General features: G+C 42.9%; 1 protein-coding gene across 1 annotated transcript in view; it reads left to right on the top strand.

Annotated features, from left to right (window-relative positions):
• The first annotated feature begins 5,306 nt into the window (after window positions 1–5,306).
• The window catches only part of LOC147605053 (DHHC-type zinc finger family protein), a 97,880-nt gene continuing 80,219 nt past the window's right edge, over window positions 5,307–22,967 (top strand). The window contains exons 1-3 of the mRNA XM_086793791.1: window positions 5,307–5,637; window positions 5,737–5,830; window positions 22,813–22,907. Coding sequence (XP_086649917.1) covers window positions 5,492–5,637; window positions 5,737–5,830; window positions 22,813–22,907 — 335 coding nt within the window. The 5' untranslated portion in view covers window positions 5,307–5,491. The remainder of the gene's footprint in view (window positions 5,638–5,736; window positions 5,831–22,812; window positions 22,908–22,967) is intronic.

The raw sequence follows: 22,967 nt of genomic DNA, 5'->3' as shown, positions 1-22,967 counted from the left end.
CTTTTCAGTTGGGGTTCAGTTGAATTGTAGTTTCTTTTCACTTATGATTGCTTGCACTTGTAATTGTAATTCGTCTCTCGATTGCTATTGCAATTCAGTTACAGTTACAATCATGGCTTAGTTTTAGTTAGTTGCGGCTTAAGTTTATTTTGGTTCCACTTACGACTGTAAAAAGTTCATTTACTATTGCAAGTAATGGTTTAGTTTTAATTGCAATTGTGGTTTAGTTTTAATTGCAAGTAATGGCTTAGTTTTAATTGCAATTGTGGTATGACATTCGGTTGCAATCGCTTTCAATTATAATTTTGTTTTCACTTAGGAGTGTTGTCGCTGTGAATTATAGTTGAGTTTCTCTTGTGATCAAAATTTGAGTTTCACTTGTGATTAAAAGTTGTAGCTTGGGTTCACTTGTTGTGATTGTGGGTTGGTTCCACTCTTGTAATTGCAAGTTGCAATTTGGATTCAGTCGATTGTAAGTTACCGGTGAAGTTTCAATTGCTATTGCAATTTGATATTCAATTACAATAACTTTAAATTGTGATTTTGTTTCAATTGCTATTGCAATTTGATATTTGGTTTTCAACTTGTATTCTTGATCATCTCATGTCAAGCACAAGATCTTAACCTTGTAAAAGATAATGTATATCTATAAACATAAAATTCAGAAAGGAGGAAGGGCACTACATCAACTATATCATCAACATCCCATGTTGAGAACATCAAGAAACTATAAAAAAAATGTAGTAATCCATTATACAAAACCATATGAGGAACACGACCTCCCATTCTTATTTTGATGGTTGTGTTATTGTTCCTTTTGAAACCCCTTCTTGCAATTTTCTTTTTAAGCTCTTAATCTAGAATTCAGCCTTTGAATGTAGCCTTTGAATGACATCACTTATTAACCTCTAATCTCTAACATTTGAATGACATCACTTACTAACTTCTTAATCTCTAGACTTTGAATGACATCACTTACTCTAGGCCTTGACAAATAGAGGCAAAACAAAATAGAAAACTAAAAGACAAAAACATAACCATTGCCTAGACTAATCCATCTGCAATCTCTAGGCCTTGACAAATAGAGGCAAAACAAAATAAAAAACTAGAAGACAAAACATACCCATTGCCTAGACTAATAGTCCACTAACCTGTTCTCTTCACCACTAGGAATAATGAACTAATTAGGCACACCGACTATAGCTACTACATCAACTTTACCTTCACCTCTCTTCACCACTAGGGACAATGTTAACACACCAACCATACTTTTTAGCCCACCTCGAGGATGTGACTATGGCTATGAAGGGAGCTATTTTAACCACTTTCCAAATTGGATCTACAAATGCCAAAAATCCATTCACAATGTCTGGTGTAATTTTGTTAAAGAGATGTTTGTCATACTATCATTATATTTTGAAAGAGTCTCTACTGTGTTGTAATTATCTTGATAATCTCTACATGTTTCACGACGAGTGTATCATGAGAAAACTGGCCAATTAGGGCTAAATTCATGTAAAAGAGCTAAAGCTAGTAGATAGGAGCCCTCGGGTCGTCATGTACTCTTGGGCAGTCTAGTGAGAAATGACTTATGAAGTATGTATGTTAATTTCCCCATTTTTGTAGCACATTCTCCATTTAGCAATAGAGCTCTAGTGTCATTCTCTATTCTCTTTGCAAATTTCCCATAAGCTAGGATTAGTAAGTGAGTTTGGAGGATGCTACCCAATGGAGACAGAACCACAACAATGTGTCAACGCACGTGAGAACAATGTAACAAATGAGCTCTTTACAAGAGTTGACTCTTGAGCTCTAGTTGAACTTGGAAAATGTCCATGACAAACATAACAAGCTAAGGCAATGTGAGTGCCCAAACGTGTTAATGCACACACATATACACACCCACACATGCGCACGTGCACAGCTACACACACACACACACACACACACACACACACACACACACATTTTTCAAATCTTAAGGTTACATATTTTTTCCCACTTTTTTTTCCCCTTGTGTAAGTGTTAAAGTTTAAACATAATAAGAGAGAGAAGAAGTGAAAGGAAACATGGAGAGCCTTGGATTTGTAAGTGTTAAAGTTTGAATACAATAAGAGAGAGAAGAAGTGAAAGTAAACAGAGAGCCTTCGATTTCCTTTTATTTCCACGTTGTTGCTTCAAAGCTAGCTAGATATAAGAAGTATGAGTTTGATAAATGGCTAAATTTAAGAAGCATGTCTTTAACAGATGGGAACAGCCAAAACATCCTTTGTAAAAGGATCCCAAAACATGATTTTTCATATGTTTTGTCAAGATTTTGATTCAAAGAAACTCAGAGAAGTATCAAGAGGAGCTCAACAAAGTTATAAATTTATTCTTCGATTAAGTACACTTGAATTTAGTAAACTGAGAGTTATTAGGGTGGATATTAATAGATTAGGCTCAACATTTTGGCATAATCTAAGTAGAGCAAAGGTAATTAATACTAATGATAAGATGATGATAATGCTAGAGAGTTCATCGAATACAAATTTTGATACCTTTAAGGCTGAGAATACATTATCATTAGCCACTAATTTGGCTCCATAATCATTCTTAATCAAGATCCCACTAATTAAGAGCCACCTCCCCCACTTTTAGGTGCATTGATAGATGTTGATTGTTGACTAAAATTCATCTACAAGCCCACTTGAAGGAAGAAGGTGCCTACTTTTGATGTGGTTTGGGCTTGATTCTTATTTACATTGCACTCCTTTTAAGTTGCATACAAGCTTCATCAAATCCACTTCCATCATATCCTGGGGTTTCATGGCCCCCTTTAGTTCCAAATTATTACACCTTTTATCACTTGTATCTAAACCATCCACTTTGGATACATTTGTCCATGTAACTCCACATCATAACTCCATAGCATCAACTATCTAGTTGGAAGACTAGTCATGTCATCATGGTTGAGTGAGAAGTATGCCATTATTACTCACTAAGCTCACAACCCGAAAATTCTCTCTCTTAAGATGGAAATTTCATCTACATTCAACTATACTTATTATAATGTAGCATACTCAACCCAAGGATACATAATGTAAATATTAAAAGCTATTGAACCTTAAAATAGAAAATAATAAGGAAAGAAATATTCAAAAAAATATCGAAGAAAGGTAATTTATGTTGGTGAGTAATGTAAATATTGAAGAAAGTAGATTTGTGTTGGTGATTATTGTAAATGTCAAAAAATAGTAGATCTGCATAATCCTCACTCAAATTCCAATGAAAGCAATTGAGGAGGAGGAATCTCTTAGAGTCTCTTTTTCCAAATATCAAAAAAAGCATTAGGTTTCCCTATGTCAAAAAACAAAATTAGATGAAAAACATGAAAAAGCATTAGGTTTCCCTATGTCAAATGGCAAAAAACATAACTGCATGAAGGTCCAAGGAGGGAAAAATGTCAAAGAAATTAGCATAGTTGGAAAAAGTCCAAATGAATAAATGTAATTGAAAAAGAAGGAAGCAAGAGAAAAAGCACTCCTGAGGAATAGTCTTCATACTTATTTGGGTGATATGGGCACACTACCACCATGTGATGCAAAAGATCACAATGGCCATACTTGGCATGATACAATAGATCGTAGCCAAGCCTACAAATGGAGCTTGACCCCAAATAAGAACTTACCCCCTGACTCAAAATAGGGTTAATGAGAAAATTATAGAGCATGTGTGTATGCATGCATCCATGTGTGTGCGTGCATGTTTTCATTGAATTTTTATATATTCTCAAAGAAAAAATTGAGCAAGTTTTTTTTTTATAAAAATGATTATAAAGTAGAGTGAGGTTGGGTGGTTAACACTATCCTAAGCTAACATGCACACACGTGTATATACACACTATATATATATGTATGCACGTGTGTGTGTGTGTGCATGGGTGTGTATATACAACTTCAATAGCGCGGTGAAGGTTTTTGCCCACCTCGTTATCGTCGTGTCATGATTTGAATCAGCATGTGTGGATTCAAAAGGACTGTAAGTCCATCGAAGACTTCTCCTCACTTTGTCGGACATCCCTGTATTCATGTGGTTGAGAAATGGCTACACCTACTGAAGTGTACAGACATAGAGATCCCTCTATTGAGCTTAAGAAAAGCAATGTAGGAGGAGACTCCCAACAAGTTGAGATGTTGTCCTCTCATTGCACTAATCCCAACCATTAACATTTTTGTGACACTCTTCAAGAAGGTTTTTCTGAGATCAAGAAAGCATGGGATGAGCTTATCCCTAAGTTTCGATTACGGGTTCCTAGCGAGGTATTACTAGACTCAGGAGATGAAACTTTTACAGAGAGTTGTGATCCTTTTTTTTTCTTGGCTGCAGTGATGTTGGGCAATGGCTTAAAGCTATTCTTAGAGGATGCTTTGTTGAGGGCTGCTAGTTTGTTGCTTATGGCCTTCTATGACGTTTTACTTATTGATCTGTAGCGAAAACAAACTATTTTGGAAAAGCCACTTCTTTTTTTGGGCAATGGCTTAAAGCTATTCTTAGAGGATGCTTTGTTGAGGGCTGCTACTTTGTTGCTTATGACCTTCTATGAGGTTCTACTTATTGATCCGCAGCAAAAACAAACTATTTTAGAAAAGCCACCTCTTTTTTTGGGCAGTAGATGGTGCATGTGTACCTATGGTCACCTACGAAGGATTATCCAAGCTTCATCAAACACAGATGCCCTGAAGTTGCAGAGCTTTTTATTTATATATGCCGTGCTTTACCTTTTTGACAGAGTCATTCGGCAATGTGGTTTGCCCTCCCAGGTCTTCTAGGAGTGTTAATGGATTTTGCATCCTTTGGAATACTGATAAACCAACGCCTTCCTGAGGGCCAGGATGTTGAACTGCCAGGACTTCCGACATAAGAAGCTTTCTTTAAGCTCAAAAAAGGGGAAATTTTGCTGGCTCTTGTTTCACATGTAAAATGTTTTGGACACATGGAATCAAAATGTCCTTTGATACTGGGAAATTTTGTTGGCTCTTTTTTCACATGTAAAAAGTTTGGACACATGGCATCAAAATGTCCTTTGGTGCTCTTGCATAGTAAAGCTGCCAGTTGTAGTGCCACTTCAAGAGGTTGTTCCTATTGTACCCGTGTAACAACAAAAGGGGAAAAGTGTGCCGCAGGCCCCAAATGTCACCTCGCTCTCGATATATGATGGGTGGGTAAGCCCTCACTCTAGCTTGCTCTTTGTGATGAGCTACATGTGTGTATGGTGGCTCCAAGAGCAAGAAGAAGAGATATGCCAAAAGTAGAAAGAAGCACCACCTTGCTACAACTCTCAAAAGAGTACTATGGTTTTAGTGCTCTTCCTCAAAATGCTAACCCCTTGCTAATCAATCCACCGACCCTTTTTGTGAGCGGCACTTTTTATGTCTCTCATTCTTCTCCATATGTATGTCTTGTTTACAAAAAGATTACACATGTAAGGGCTTCCCCTCCATGCAAAAACATGGACAATTGGATCACCATAGCGTACATCGGCGTTGTTTTCATTTCCTTAGTGATATTTTGCTGTGGAGATTGGCCCATATTCGAGGGGACTGCGGTTCAATCCATCCACCATTGCTGCACCGGCGGGAGTTTTGAACTCTTAGAGTTAGTGCATTTATCTCCCAAAATCATCCATTGATAAGATCTGTGAGTAATTTACAAGTTTTGATCAGTTTTACAGCGAATTGACCTACATTTATGCAGGAAAATAGTTGGGTTTCTGTGTGGAGAGTCAGGTAGACATGCTGTTGCCTCAGTTGAGCACTACTGCTGTGAACGGCGCAATCCAATTCTGCAGGTTTATTTCCTTTTGGATTTAGCGTTTTATTGTCTTTTTTTAAATATATTAATGATGTGAACTACTTGGAGATTTAGATGAATCAGTAATGATGTGGATTATTTGGAGATTGAAATGGATTAGTACGTTATTGATGTGCATTACTCGGAGATTGAGATGAGTTACTACCTTAATGATGTGAATTACTTGGAGATTAAGATGAGTTAGTACCTTAATGATGTTAATTATATTGGGAATCTGGATATTAGTGCCTTAAAGAGTCATTTGTCTGCGGATTGACACGAATTAGCAGTACCGTAATGATGTGAATTACTCGGAGATTAAGATGAAATAGCACCTCAATGACTTGGACATTGAGATGAATTAGTACCTTACTAATGCCTTAATTATACCTGTAAAAAATGGACCTTTGCTCACATGATTAAGGCATTAATAGTGCCTTAATTACATGAACAAAGTTGTTTTACAGGTTTCCACATGCATAGCAGTAGCTAAATTTGTTAACTCATTGCGCCCCAGAAAGATCTTGTTCTCCTACTCTCCCGAGCATTGCGGCTCCCTAGAGAAAGTTGCAAAACACCACCTCGCTTATGCTGGAAGATGGTGGGTATCCATTGGTACATATTAAGGTTGAGCAATGGGAGCACAAGCTTATTTCTGAAATAACAGTGCGAGTTAAGGGTTTCTAGACCCTAAAAGCAGCAACAAGCCATGTTAGTGCAAGACTAGGGAGTTCTAAAATTTAAAAGTAACATCACATCTCTAACATCAAGAAAACATAGGGATGGGATATAATATCATAAAAACAGGAGAAGGGAGAAGGTTTGTAGACAAAAAAGTAACAAAAAAGTGAATGTATGTGTGTATCCCATCAATGGACCCTGTGTATTTTGTGTGGTGGATACACAATGCAGTCAATCTAACAGTATTTTTTCATGAGGACATGTACAGGGTGGTTTAGATGAGGTAAGGGATCATTGTGAGCCCTACCGATAACGAGATCAGGGTCATTAAGTGTAACATGCACTTACTTTTTGCGAAGCGTTTTGATGATAAGATGTTGATGCTTAATACTTGCTGAAAACTGAATTGATATAGATGGCATACAGCACCAGATTAGGTTCCAGATTACCCTCTCAAGGGCCCCACCATTGCTGGTGTATTTTCTTGTTTGTATTGCAAGAGTAAATGAATGTACAATGACCACTTACTGCTGTCGACAGAGAACACCTGTGTTTGGACTGTATGGGGCTGAGATGCAGGCTGATTGGAGGTGCCCACAATGGTGCATTTTGCTGCCCTAGGCCGAGGATTAGTGTTGGGTGACCCATTGGCTTAGGCTTGTCTTTTCATTATTCTGTTTTGAAGTGCCTGACAAATGCGTAGGCTCCTTCCCTTCTACTTGGCATTCGCTTCCCGATTCCTAAAAGGTAGGCTGGTGGTATGGGCCCCTTGAGTTCTCTCCGGGGCTTTCCTCCCGCCTGAAGATCTCGCTAGTGTTACCTGCGGATGGTTGGGACCATAATAGGATAAGAGTTGAAAGGTCCCATTACCTGCGGATGGTTGGGACCATGATAGGATAAGAGTTGAAAGATCCCACATGTTGTTCAGCCTACTACTACCTTTGGTCCTCCGGTCAGGTAGTGCTACTAGGCATGCAATGTCCTCACACTGGTTTCACTGACCTATATTGGCATGGGGATGAGCAGATGCAATGTCTTTTATATTGGTTTCACTGACTTATATTGTTACGACCCTGTGTTTTTCTCTGGACAACAAGCAGGTGCGCACGGGCACGGGATGGATAGTGTGAATGGCATCTGTTTGGATTTGAAAAGGAAACCCATGTGTGGCCGGCCCAAGTGTGAAGGGGACAAAAGGATTTAAAAGTTTATAAGGTTTTAAAACCTTTGATGATAAAATAATATTATTATATTTGAAGGCATGCGTTTTTGCTATGTGCTTTTGGCTTTTTGGAGAAAGCGAATCGCATCCAAGTTTATAAAGCGAAGGTTGGCAGAATTCGAGGTGGGTCGTCATTGTGGTGGCGTGTAGCGTGCGGCACTTCTTCTCCATGGATGGCATGGTCGTTGGCACACGACAACCAAGGCACAGCAAGTGGCAAGGCAAGGCTTTGGTTGGGGGTGCACGACATTAGCCAGTCGTATGGACTGAGGGTAGGCGGTGCAGGGGATGGGTGCACGGCTGCAGCCAGTCGCCACAAAAGCAAGCCAGCGTAGGCATATCTCAGCCTTGGCCAGTCGCCAAAAAGCATAGGCGACTTCAGAGCAGCAGCGCAGGCGGGATGGGCTGCAGGAAGCACCGGGCTGAATACACTTCCTTCCATCTCTCCCTTGGAAGGGGACTGGCGGGCTACAGGAAAGCGCAAGGCTGGACAGCGCTCGCTTCCTTTCTCTCTCTCTCTCTCTCTCTTGCAATCCGGCAGGCAGGACTGTGTGGCTACGCAGGACAGCAAGGGTAGGCTGGCGACTGCAGGATAGGAAGTGCACGTGGGCTGCTGTTGTGCGCACCTCCATGTTGCTCTTGGCTGCAGGTTCTCTCTCTCATGTGGGCGCACGCTTGCATGTATGTATGTATATCAGTGGGTGCTCGTATGTGCGTATGGGTTGTTGGAGGAGGCACTGTTGATCTCGACTATTGTTGTGGCAGCTTTGTGTGGGTTGTACGGCCGCGCAGGATTGCTGTTGATGCTCCTGCTGATGTTGTACAACAGTGCTGTTGTTTACAAACCATGGGGTGCAAATGGCGGTGGCCTTATTCCCCAAGCCTTTTTGGTGTAGGAGAATAGAGATAGGCTTTTTCTCTCTCTCTCTCTCTCTCATCATGAATTGCAGGCTCTGTTGAAGAGATTGGGATACAGAGGATCAAGCTAAGATGCACGGGATGATGTTCTTGGAAGAGATGTATTGTTCCTCTCCGTCTTGGACTTATGTGTATTCAGGGATTGCTTGACATGTCCTCTATCTTTCTCTCTTTGGGTTTTGGCAACCGTGCTTGGATGGTATATCTGTCATTGAAACAAGACATTGGTTTTCGAGAGGAAACAGGACTTTGGTTTCGAGGAAACAGGCCTCTGGTTTATGGGATACAGGTCTTTGGTTTATCGGATATAGGTCTTTGGTTTCATGTGGAAAACATGTCTTTGGATTCATGTGAACAGGTTGTAGTTTTCTTGAGGTTACATGCAAGCTGTGACTATAGGAAAGGACATATGGTTTGGTACAGTCCTACTGCTGTTTGGGAAAGGGTTTGAGGGATCCATGGTAGAGATGGAGAAGACCTTTTCAAACAGGGAGGTATTGTACAGGTGTGCCTTCTCTATGGTATGCTACGCTGTAATAACGAGAGTTCTCTTTTGGAAGTCTTGGGTGAAACTATAAGGGATCCTATTTGTGGAGGATTCGACAAGAAGTACTTTGTACTCAAATTAAATCAAGTAAAGAAATACCGCAAGGGGTGCCACTGCGTTTTGGGGCCAATTGGTGTCCTTGTACTATTTGCAGGAGCATTCTAGCTCCCATTGTTTGTTTTCTTTTTCCAGGTCCTCAAATGTTGAAGTGTTCTGTGCGAGTGTTTTGTTTCACCGCCCGTCAAATTTCTGAAGGCCGGTTTCATGGTTCCATTGCCGGGATATCGTCGACTTTCTCAAGGAGGCAAGCCCGTGGTTGTCACATCAAAAGCTTCAACATGTGGAAAGTGAAAAGAAAGTGCAGGAGACGCATGATTGTGAGTCTTTGCCTATATGAGGTGAAGAGCAAAAGCTAAAGATGAAGCTCAGGAGAAAAGACACCAAGGACATGAAGTAGTTAGCCAGGAACAAGAAAGCAGTTGAAGTGTTATGGTGCAAGAGATGGGTTGAAGGCTATGGCTTTTGACACTTTGTCACCGGTGGTATCTTCACAGAGGCTTCATGGGTCCAGAAGGTAGCTTCTTTCTATGTTTAACAGTGGTGATCTACTATGCTTCATTGGGGACTTGTGCTTACCACTTGGGTAGAGTGCAAGTAGGTTTTGGGTGCCCGAGGATGTATCATATGAGGCTCAGACGGAAGCGGAGGAACTTGATGAGGTTCTTATTCCCAAGCAGATACTGGCACATAAGGAAAGAAAGGTACAGGGTAAAGTTTCCCGTCGCTATCTTGTGAAGTTTAAGAACTATTCATCGATAGATGCAAAGTGGATGGAGGAGCGTGACTTAGTAGATTCACCTCAGGAATTGCAGCTTTATCTTGATGCCTTTGAGTTGGAGCCGACTCTTGTTATAGCTCATTTAGGTTCAGCAGAGCTGGGGTCTGGAGCATTGCCTGATGCTCAAGAGGTACATCTGCTTATGGGACTTCTATGATATTGTGTACTAGTCATATGAGATGGTAAAGTTGGGTATGGTTCACAGTCGGCCGCACCATGAACTATAACTGCAACTATGGATGGTTTTTAGATGATGCTATTTGTGGAGTTGATTCCCTTTGGAATGGCATGGCTTGGTTGAGCTCAAAGTCTGCGGCAACTTGAGCTAACACTTGGAGACTCTATGAAGGGCATAAGTCTTGCGAGCAGTCCTAGAGTTGGTTTGGTTCATGGATATATGGATCGAACTCTATTTGTGCATGTATGCATACGCTTTTTGAGGTATTATTGTATTTTGGTGCCATTGGATCCTGGTACCCTTGAGAATACATTGGATAATACTCTGGATTGAGTGTTGTGATGCATGTATATTGGTATGATACATCAAGTACTTTATTATATTCATGGATGCATCACTGAGTGTGGCCCCTGCGGGATGGCCATAAGCAGAGTGGATAAAGCATCAAGAGGGACATATGTGGAAAGTACTTCGTGGATGTATAGTTTAGATGCATTGAGTGCTTTCATATGCTCATGTTGTACCATCAATCGTGGGTCTTGCGGGATGCCCATGGGCGTAAGGCTTGCGAGGAGCCTTGAGACTGTTATTTTGGACTAGGTAGAGCATCTTGAGGAGCATATTGTTTGCGAATGCATATATATGTGTCATGCATATGTTTGTCATATGTAGAATGATGCATGGTTTTGTTTTTGGCTAACACAGGTTACGTGTTTCCACTTGGTTTTAGACTTTTGCTGCAGGTTCTGAAGGAACAAGCAAGAGTTGTTTGTCACTTTGACGTGACAGTGTGGCCTTATTGTCCAGAATGATTGTTTCATCACCCAGATGCACTGGAGGGGCATTGCTTTTGTCATATGGGGAATCTTTGCTCTTACGATGCCTTACTGTGTTATTGAGTGCAATCGAGGATGCTTGCTTTTTTTCAAGAGGGGGGTATGTTACGACCTTGTGTTTTTCTCAGGACAACAAGTTGGTGGGCACGGGCACGGGATGGACAGGGTGAATGGCATCTGTTTGGATTTAAAAAGGAAACCCATGTGTGGCCGGCCCAAGTGTGAAGGGGACAAGGATTTAAAAGTTTATAAGGTTTTAAAACCTTTGATGATAAAATAATATTATTATATTTGAAGGCATGCGTTTTTGCTATCTGCTTTTGGCTTTTTGGAGAAAGCGAATCGCATCCAAGTTTATAAAGCGAAGGTTGGCAGAATTCGAGGTGGGTCGTCATTGTGGTGGCGTGTAGCGTGTGGCGCTTCTTCTCCATGGATGGCATGGTCGTTGGCACACGGCACAAGGCACAGCAAGTGGCAAGGCAAGGCTTTGGTTGGGGGTGCACGACATCAGCCAGTCGTATGGACTGAGGGTAGGCGGTGCAGGGGATGGGTGCACAGCTGCAGCCAGTCGCCACTAAAGCAAGCCGGTGCAGGCATATCTCAGCCTTGGCCAGTCGCCAAAAAGCATAGGCGACTTCAGAGCAGCAGCGCAGGTGGGATGGGCTGCAGGAAGCACCGGGCTGAATACACTTCCTTCCATCTCTCCCTTGGAAGGGGACTGGCAGGCTACAGGAAAGCGCAAAGCTGGACAGTGCTCGCTTCCTTTCTCTCTCTCTTTCTTGCAATCCGGCAGGTAGGATTGTGTGGCTACGCAGGACAGCAGGGGTAGGCCGGCGACTGCAGGATAGGAAGCGCACATGTGGGCTGCTGTTGTGCGCACCTCCATGTTGCTCTCGGTGGGCGCACTCTCGCATGTATGTATGTATATCAGTGGGCGCTCGTATGCGCGCATGGGTTGTTGGAGGAGGCACTGTTGATCTCGACTATTGTTGTGGCAGCTTTGTGTGGGTTGTACGGCTGCGTAGGATAATGCTCCTGCTGATGTTTTACAACAGTGCTGTTGTTTACAAACCATGGGGTGCAGGTGGCGGTGGCCTTATTCCCCAAACCTTTTTGATGCAGGAGAATAGAGTATACGAAGCAAGGAAACAAGGAAAATGGGCAGTCTACCGTAGAGGTAGAGCTGTTATTGCAAATTTCAGGACAACCAAACATGGTAGTAATGAAGAGTAGCTGCTAGAGAAATCCTTCATGTTATCTAGGATTCTCCTACGGTCATGTAGGGAATTTGAACTATTTTTAGTTTTATCTCTATTTTCATTTTGTTGCCCCCGAAGTGGAATGTAATCACATGGATGTATCTGATTAGTCCTATAGGTCAGATGTGGCCTCGAAAGGACGTTAATATAGTTTTCTTTTCTTTTCTTCTTCTTTCTTTTCTCTCTCATCATGTATTGTAGGCTTTGTTGAAGAGATTGGTGATATAGAGGATCAAGCTAAGATGTCACAATTTGGTCCATCACCATTTCTGGAGCCACTTCTATGGGACTGTCACTCCATAGAGCGGCCAGATTTTTGCCATGTTCACATGGGACCAGGCCAGTGTCCCATGTGAAAGGGCCAGTTTTATGGTGTCACATGGATGGGAGCCAGATCAGTGCCACCTGTGTGCGACCAGTGTTGCGTCACATGGACGGGAGCCAGATCAGTGCCACCCATGTGCGACCAGTGTTGCGTCACATGGACGGGAACCAGTTTCGTGTCACCTGTGTGTGATTTGCTTCGTGCTGTATGGACGGGAGCCTGTTGGTGCCACCCGTGTATAGCGAGGATGGTGTCTTACCTATGGGACTGTCACTCCATAGGAAGACCAGGACATATTTATTTGTATTTGTCGCACCAGTTTTGTGCCCGACAGGAACCTCTTGTACAAGTTTCATGAAAGGGAGATTTCGTCCACTAATTGTGCACATGCATTTATGCCTGCATGCATAAATTTGTTTTTGCATGACTTGTTTGCGTGTGTTTGCCTGTTTGCCTGTTATGCCGTGCCAGTACACTGGACGGGGACACCCCCAGTGTACCGTGGAATGCTGTTTGCCGACTTGGTGGTGTGGCGTGTGAACAGGTGGTAAGTATTGTCATTTTGCCCCTTTTAAAATGTAAAATCCATAAGCTATGGTTAACTTTAATGTTTATAAGCAAGGGCTGGACATTTTCTTTTGGATGGTGCCCATAAGTGTTAATTATGTATTAAGGTTTTATAACTTTTGATAAGGCTTTTGCATGGAACATTATTGAAAATTCCCCACGTGGTGGCTTGGTGGTTTCTTTCTCTCCATCACCTGCAGCCTATTCTATCCATCGCCTGTACCCGCCTAAAGCTGCCCACGACTCCTTGCTGCTGGCTGTGCACGCTTGTTGGCTGCTGTACCTGTACGTGCAGTACCTGCCATACAGCCCTGCTGTCCACGCCTGTACCAACCCTGCAGTACCTGTTGTACCAAGCCTGTACGAGCCCTTCAGTACCTGCCGTACCACGCGTGTACCTGGCTGTTGTACCCGATTGTACCTAGCTGTTGTACCCGCTTGAAGCTGCCCACATGTACCTGTTGGTTGTCCCTGATGTACTTGCTGTACTTGTTGGTTGTCCTTGTGTACCTGCTGTACTTGCTGGTTGCCCTTGTGTACTTGTTGTACCTGTTGCAAGTACAGGTACCTGCATAGTACCGGTGTATCCTTGGCCTGCGTTAGTACGGGCGTGCCTGTTGGTGCATGGTCGCGGAAGACCAGTGAAAGGCAAGTGTCCACCCAGTGAAGGTGGGAATGAGCACGTGATTTGGGGCTACCCTGCCCAACACCTCTTCATCGACTTGAACCAGTTCTGTTTGGTTGTTTTCACTCCCTTGTGGAGAAATCTGGCCTGTCAGGCCAGTGACACTTGGACAAATATAAATACTCCAAGAAATACAAAAAGTATTGAGGGGGGGGGGGTCTTTTCCGGCCCCAGTGTTGGTGTCATTTGTATTTTCAGTATTTCCAATATTTGTGCTGCTGATGTTGTTTCCATTATTTAATAACAGTTAAATTAAGTGTTCTAAATATGTGTATATTGTCTTCCGATCTGTAGGCCTCCTGTAGGGAGAGGTCACATTGGTATCAGAGCTCGGTCGTCTCTCTTTCTCAAGAGGAGACACGGAGTTTTGAGATCGAAAGCAAGCACGAACACTTAATTCAATGGACAGCTAGGGCAGCCCATTGGAAGTGCCGAATTCGAGGGGCCAATCAAGTGCTTCACGGGATTCCGATGCATTGCATGGAAGGCATAAACCTCTTGAGAGAGTCTATGACAGTGCATATATGGGACAGCCATCACGTGGTAAAGAACCCATGCACGAGGAAGAGCCCAATGCATTGAGGGCTGAGTTGGAGCACATGAAGAGGCTCTTGCAGGCAAAAGAGCAAGAGCTGAAATTCTTGCATGTGGACCCCCATGTATAAAGTGTCATAGAAGCCAAGAAAGCTGATGCTATGGTGGACATGTGGACCCCCATGTATAAAGTGTCATAGAAGCCAAGAAAGCTGATGCTATTGTGGACATGACTTTTGAGTCTATGGCTCGAGAAGTGGGTAAGAAGCCAAGGGAGTTGGCACTCTCTTATCTTATCCGCAAGGGTGACCTTAAAGAGGGAGAGGATGGACAGCTTTTGTTCAAGAGTCCACCCCGTTTGCAGCATGGAGACCCAGCCTCTCAAAGGTTGAGATCATACTTGCATAAAGAAGAAGTATCGGTTATCTCTCGCCATGTATCCACTCCTCATGGCACAGGAGGAAACAGATTTATGCATGCTCAAGGCCATTTGGATTCTAGGTATGTACATCATGGGGACAGTGGTCGGCATGCAAGCCAAAAGACCTTGCCTATTGAGTAGTCTCGTGTGGTGAGACAAGGTATTTCTCAACGAGGTCACATGCAGTGGGCCACAAGAATCAAAGACCCATGTTACTTTGGCTAGTGGAACACCCATCATTGTCCATGAAGCTCATGCAGAGAGAGCTACCCCGTTGGATAAGGGGAAGAGAAAAAGAGAAGAACATGTACCACATCCCAAGAAGCTCAAGGAGTTCAAAGCCGGGGACAAGTCCGTGAAATTTGATGCCTTTCATGGAGAGTATGATGCCTCTAAGGTGCTAGCTTTTGTGGCCCAGTTTGATATTGCTTTTAGTGATGAGGACTTCACTGAGAAGTCCAAAATTCGTCATGCAAGCATGTTCTTGAAGGGGACAGCTGCCCATTGGTGGATCACTGAAAAGACCACCAGAGACCCCATTTGCACTTGGAAAGAGTTTCAGGACAGATTCTGTGTCCAATTCTTACCTCCTAATGCGGAGCAAACTCTCACCCAAAAGTGGGATAGACTTGAGCAAAAAGATAATGAAAGTGTGCAGCAGTATGTCAATAAGTTTTGGAAAGTGTTGCTTGAGGTAACTCCCTTTATGCAAATTTCCGAGGATGAAAGAAAGAGGAAGTTTCGCTCCGGATTGCAACCAACTTATCGTTCAGGCATTGAATTGCACCCGAAACACACTTTGCAACAGCTTATAGCCTTTGCTCTTGTTACGGAGCAATTGGTGCTCAAAATTAAGCAAGATCAAGGGGGTTCTAAGAGCAAAGAGAAGGCTGTCCCAAACTTGCAAAAAGATGGATAGCCACCTAAAATTTGGCTTGACCCCCGAGCAAAGGAGGGGAAATGCTTTTCTTGTGGCAGCAAAGAGCATATGTTTAGACAATGCCCTAACCCCGCAAACCAAAGCATGAGGACAAGCAAACCAAGACAAATGTGCATGTAGTTTCCGATGTGCAGGGAAACACAAAGCATGATGGAAAAGAGAGGATGGTATGCAAAGCATGGGGTCAAATCAAGGATCAGCCCGCTCTATTTATGTTTGATGATTGTGCAACAGATAACTTCATCTCTATTCAGATGGCAGCCGCCTTGGGTATTGAGGTTGAGGACATGGGGCCTCAAATTGAAGCAAAAGCTGCCTTTGTTGGTAAAAAGGTGCAGGTTACTCCACTTATTGGGAAGTTGCGGATACATATCTAGGGTTACCTTGATCATGAGCGTTTCTTAGTTCATCACTTAATGGATGTGATGTATTGCTTGGCAAGCCATGGCATCATAGGCTTGAGCCCCGCAAAGAGTACAAGACAAACAGGATTTCCTTTATGCATAGAGGCCGCATGCATGTTATTGATGCTGGCAAGGAAGGGGATTCTATCCCACTTGTATCTCACATCGAGATTAATAAAACAATGAAAAAGAGTCTTTTTGCGTACTTGGTTTTTGTTCATGATAGCATTGAACCAAGTCATCAAAATGTGGATGTTTTGACTCAGGATAGGCTGAATTTTCTTCATGCATATAAAGATTGTTTTGCTGATGCATTGCCAGGTGAACTATCTCCTCAAAGGCTCGAGGATCATCGCATAGATCTTATGCCAGGTAGTTCTCCACCTAACAAATCTGCAGATCGTGTGAGTGCCGCACAACAAGAAGAGATCATGAAGCAGGTTAATGAGCTTTTGGAGAAAGGTTTGGTTCAGCCAAGTTGCTCACCTTATTGCTCTCCTGTGCTTCTTGTTCAAAAGAAAGATAGATCATTCTGCATGTGTGTGGATTATAGAGCTCTAAATAAGCTCACCATCAAGAATAGATTTCCAATTCCGCGTATTGATGACATTTTGGATAAGCTTGATGGCTCAGCTTGTTTCAGCCATATTGATTTGAAGAGTGGTTATCACAAGATACAAGTGGTGCCACAGGATGTCCACAAAACTGCATTCAGGACAGCTTTTGGATTGTATGAATTTTTGGTGATGCCTTGTGGTCTCACCAATGTCCCAGCCACATTCAATCCTATGATGGATAGGATATTCCGACCTCATCGAAAATTCACAGGTGTATTCTTTGATGACATCTTGGTTTTCTCCAAGAATGAGCAGGAGCATAGGACTCATTTAGCCACAGTGTTTGAAGAGTTGCGGAAGCATAAACTCTTCATTAATGCCAAGAAAAGTGAGTTCTTTCTTTCAGAGATACACTATTTGGGTCACATTGTATCCAAGGATGGTGTAAGAATGGATCCTGCCAAGATAGAAACCATTCGGAATTGGCCAGAGTTGCAAAATGTACATCAAGTATGTAGTTTTTTGGGGTTATGTTCATATTACAGGCGCTTCATAAGGCATTTTGCCATGATAGCCACCCCTCTACATGATCTCAGGAAGAAGAAAGCCACTTTTAAATGGACTCCAAAGGAGCTGGATGCCTTCTTGCAACTCAAGAATGCTATCATATGTGGACTCGTATTGATTGTTCCCGACTTGCAAAGGTCATTCATAGTGGAATGTGATGCCTGTGGCGATTGTATAGGGGCTGTTCTAAATCAAGAAGGTCATGTAGTTGCATATGAGAGCCGTCGATTGCATGATGCTGAGCTTCATATGGATCTCTATGAGAAAGAGCTCTTGGCTGTAATTCATGCCTTAAAGATATGGAAACATTATCTTCTTGGGGCTGAATTTGTAGTCAAGACAGATCATCAAAGCTTGAGATACTTTCTATCTCAAACAAAGCTTTCGGAGAAGCAGATGAGAATGGCAAACTTTCTTTCCATGTTTCATTTTCAGATTGTAGATACTCCGGGAAAGAAAAATGTGGTGGCACATGCATTATCCAGGAAGCCTTATGTGGTTGCAGTTTCAGTGGCCTCTCATGGGAACTTATTTGCCATGCGAGATTTGTATCATTTGGATGCTGATTTTTGCCATATATGGACTGATTTGATGGCTGGTCACTCACATGCCTCTTATGTGATCAAAGAGGGTTATCTTATGAAGGATAACTACTAATGTGTGGTGAAGGATATGCGTCCAAAGGTTATGGAGGAATGTCACGCTCCACCTTATGCTAGTCATAGAGGTATCATGCCTACTATATGCATGATTCAGAGATATTTCTTTTGGCCAAGCATGCGTAAAGACATTGAGGCATATGCACGTGCATGTCTTACTTGCCAAAAGGTGAAATTTGACAGGCAAAAGCCTCCAGGTTTGCTTCAGCCATTGCCTATTCCCTCGCAGCCATGGGAAAGTATTACTATGGACTTTATTATGGACTTGCCTAGATCCCAACATGGGAATGATGCTATTTGGACCATTGTGGACAGGTTTAGCAAGCAAGCTCACTTCTTGCCCGTCAAGAAAACCATTAAAGTTGATCATATGGTGAAGCTTTTTCTTGCTAACATCTTCAAGCATCATGGTATGCCTAAGTCCATTGTTGGGGATAGAGATCCCAGGACTACGAGCCTCTTCTCGAGGGCTTTGATAACATGGACACTAAACTTGAGTTTTCATCAGCTTATCATTCCCAAACGGATGGCCAAAGTGAAGCTGCAAATTCAGCCGTGTTGGATTTGTTGAAGTTTTATGTGGCAGATCAAAAGATTGCATGGTAGAAGTATCTTCCACTTGTAGAGTTTGCTCACAACAACACAGTTCATGCCTCCACGGGAAAGGCCCCGTCAGAGATTATTTATGGCAGAGTGGTCTTGCCACCCATCCTTTGTACTAAGGATGAGATTTTTGCAACTGATGAGTATGTGCGTGACTTGGATGTAGCCTTTGCTTAGGTGCGGACAGTCATTGCAAGGTCACAAGATAAGCATAAAAGTGCTGCTGACAAGCATAGGAGAGACATGCAAGTCAAGGAAGGTGATTGGGTATTGTTTAAATTTGAGAAAGCTAGGCTTCGGAAGAGGCCAGGATGAGAGGGATCATATCCAAAGCTTTCTACTCGATATTATGGACCCTTCCAAGTGATTGACAAGATCAATGAAGTGTCCTTCAGGCTTGCTTTACCCAGCCTTTGGAAGATTCACAATGCTTTTCATGTGAGTCTTTTGCGGAAGTATGTGGGGCCAGATCCAGAGGAGCCTGTCACAGAAGATCCGCCAGAAGTTGATGAGCTTGAGGAGATCCTTCCGCCAGAGCAGATTGTATTCCACAAGGAGAGAAAGTTACCACATGGGAAGCTTTCTAGGAGATACCTTGTGAAATTTAAAAATTATTTACCAATTGATGCAAAGTGGGTAGATGAGGATTATTTTGCTGACTACCCTTAGCTTCTACAGGCATATCTTCAGGCTTTTCAGTTGAGGTCAACTGTTTAGAAGCCCGAGGGATGTCACCATTTGGTCCATCTCCATTTCTGGAGCCACTTCTATGGGACTGTCACTCCATAGAGTGGCCAGATTTGTGCCATGTTCACATGGGGCTAGGCGAGTGTCCCATGTGAAAGGGCCAGTTTTATGGTGTCACATGGACGGGAGCCAGATCAATGCCACCCGTGTGCGACCAGTGCTGCGTCACATGGACGGGAACAAGTTTCGTGTCACCCGTGTGTGATTTGCTTCATGCTGTATGGACGGGAGCTTGTTGATGCCACCCGTGTATAGCCAGGATGGTGTCTTACCTATGGGATTGTCACTCCATAGGAAGACCAGGACATATTTTTATATTTGTCGCGCCAGTTTTGTGCCCGACAGGAACCTCTTGTACAAGTTTCATGAAAGGGAGATTTCGTCCACTATTTGTGCACATGCATTTATGCCTGCATGCATAAATTTGTCTTTGCATGACTTGTTTGCGTGTGTTTGCCTGTTATGCCATGCTAGTACATTGGACGGGGATGCCCCCAATGTACCGTGGAATGCTGTTTGCTGACTTGGTGGTGTGGCGTGTGAACAGGTGGTAAGTATTGTCATTTTGCCCCTTTTAAAATGTAAAATCCATAAGCTATGGTTAACTTTAATGTTTATAAGCTAATGTGTTCAGACACATTTAAAAGAAGGACTGGACATTTTCTTTTGGATGGTGCCCATAAGTGTTAATTATGTATTAAGGTTTTATAACCTTTGATAAGGCTTTTGCATGGAACATTATTGAAAATTTCCCACATGGTGGGTTGGTGGTTTCTTTCTCTCCATTGCCTGCAGCCTATTCTATCCATTGCCTGAATCCGCCTAAAGCTGCCCACGCCTCCTTGCTGCTGGCTGTACCCGCCTGTTGGCTGCTGTACCTGTATGTGCAGTACCCGCCATACAGCCCTGCTGTCCACGCCTGTACCAGCCCTGTAGTACTTGCTGTACCACGCCTGTACCAGCCTTGCAGTACTTGTTGTACCATGCATGTACCTAGCTGTTGTACCTGATTGTACCTAGCTGTTGTACCCGTCTGAAGCTGCCCACGTGTACCTGTTGGTTGCCCTTGGTGTTCTTGTTGTACCTACTGGCTGCCCTTGTGTACCTACTGTACCTTTTGGCTGTCCTTGTGTACTTGCTGTACTTGCTGCAAGTACAAGTATCTGCATAGTACCGGGTTGGTTGTATCTGCATACTTGTGAAGTACATAATGTGCTTGATTACACCTGCTACAAATTGTACCGGTTGTATCTGGATTGTACTCACCGTACCAGGTGCTCTCATATTCTTTTTGTCATTTGTATAAATCTCAACTTTGCTAATTTAAATTCAGAAAATGCTTTAAGTTGTGTGGTGCAGGAGCATGTCATGTATATGCCGACCATGTTCAGAAAATTCTTCCTGGTGTGGTTAGTATATTTCCCTGTGTGGTGTTAACCGCGCTCTCAGAGTTTCTGAGAGCCAGTGAAGGTTAGACTCACTAGGGAATTTGGGAGCAAAGCTCATTGGGGAACCAGGCCACGTTCCCTCCACGGTGTACCCTTGGCCTGCGTTAGTACGGGCGTGCTTGTTGGTGCACGGTCTCGGAAGACCAGTGAAAGGCAGGTGTCCACCCAGTGAAGGTGGGAATGAGCATGTGATTTGGGGCTACCCCGCCCAACATCTCTTCATCGACTTGAACCAGTTCTATTTGGTTGTTTTCACTCCCTTGTGGAGAAATCTGGCCTCTCAGGCTGGTGACACTTGTACAAATATAAATACTCCAAGAAATACAAAAAGTATTGAGGGGGGGGGCCGGCCCTTTCCGGCCCCAGTGTTGGTGTCATTTGTATTTTCAATATTTCCAGTATTTGTGTTGCTGATGTTGTTTCCATTGCTTAATAACAGTTAAATTAAGTGTTCTAAATATGTGTATATTGTCTTGCGATTTGTAGGCCTCCCGTAGGGAGCGGTCACATAAGATGCACGGGATGATGTTCTTGGAAGAGATGTACTGTTCCTCTCCATCTTGGACTTGTGTATTCAGGGATTGCTTGACATGTCCTCTATCTTTCTCTCTCTAGGTTTTGGCAACCGTGCTTGGATGGTATATCTGTCATGGAAATAGGACATTGGTTTTCGAGAGGAAACATGACTTTGGTTTCGAGGAAACAGGCCTATGGTTATGGGATACAGGTCTTTGGTTTATCGGATACAGGTCTTTGGTTTCATGTGGAAAACATGTCTTTGGATTCATGTGAACAGGTTGTAGTTTTCTCGAGGTTACATGCAAGTTGTGACTATAGGAAAGGACATATGGTTTGGTACAGCCCTACTGCTGTTTGGGAAAGGGTTTGAGGGATCCATGGTAGAGATGGAGAAGACCTTTTCAAGTAGGGAGGTGTTGTACAAGTGTGCCTTCTCTATGGTATGCTCTGCTGTAATAACGAGAGTTCTCTTTTGGAAGTCCTGGGTGAAACTATAAGGGATCCTATTGGTGGAGGATTCGACAAGTTGTACGTTGTACTCAAATTTCATCAAGTAAGGAAATACCGCAAGGGGCGCCAATGCGTTTTGGGGCCAATCGGTGTCCTTGTACTAATTGCAGGAGCACTGTAGCTCACCCTATTTGTTTTCTTTTTCCAGGTCCTCAAAGGTGTTGAAATGTATTGTGTGCGAGTGTTTTGTTTCACTGCCCGTCAAATTTTTGAAGGCCGGTTTCATATATTGGCGTGAAATGGACAAATGCAAAATATGAACAGATTAGTAGACAAATATGGAGATGTTGAGAAGTTGCTTCAAGTGGTAAATTGATTTACAAGAGTTGCATTTTGGATTATCCTATATGTGAATACCTGAGAAGACTTGAAGTTGTACCAATCCACATGCAGTGCGATGTTGCACCCTGTCTTTCTGTTCAAGGATAAGCAAGAGAAGATGTCACATGCATTAGGTCTCAGCTGCGTGTGCCATGAGTCATGACTAATGAGGCCATGTACAGGGTAATTTAGGTGAGAGAGAAGATCATTGTGAACCCTAATGGTAAAGGCATAGGGGTCATTGGGTGATTAAGAGGATCAGGCTTTGCACGGGGTTAGTGCACTATCTACATGCCTGCGAAGGGATTATCAGTGCCTGGAGCCAAAGGCCTATGAGACTGAGCAAACTGGGAACCAAAGAGCAATGGAAAGCTGGTGATGATGCTGTTGGACACTTGTGTTAGGGAAAAATCAATAGGAATTTGTCATGGAGCAGGTTTGGACAAGTTTGTGCAGCCTTCAAACTTTGCCCAGGTCTCGGCCAGGGGCTGGCCATATAAAACAACGCTTGAGGTCCAAAAGAGTGAAATCCTCGATTTTAGGCCCCCTACTGATGGTAGATCAAATGACCAGAAGTAGGAGGAGGATTTGTATTATAAATACTATTAACAATTTGTTAAAAAAAGGAAGTCTGCTTGTCAATAAGCCATGGTGAAAGATTCAGACTTACAATCCTATTTTTGGTGACATGCAGCTGTTTTACTTTACAATTTTGGGTGGAACCTATTTTGCCTTTGTGAGCACCTCATTTGAATACATTCCTGGGCACTATGTCTCAGCAATACACAGGCAAGTGTCATGAATGGTATTAACATAAATTTTGTCTAGTATTCACTGCAACTTAAAAGA

The sequence above is a fragment of the Cibotium barometz genome, chromosome 60, assembly GCF_041138505.1.
Source record: "Cibotium barometz isolate CiBa-2024 chromosome 60, ASM4113850v1, whole genome shotgun sequence".
Classification (NCBI taxonomy): Eukaryota; Viridiplantae; Streptophyta; class Polypodiopsida; order Cyatheales; family Cibotiaceae; genus Cibotium; species Cibotium barometz.
Note: the sequence above shows the minus strand (reverse complement) of the source record. Positions and strands in the feature narration are given on the sequence as shown.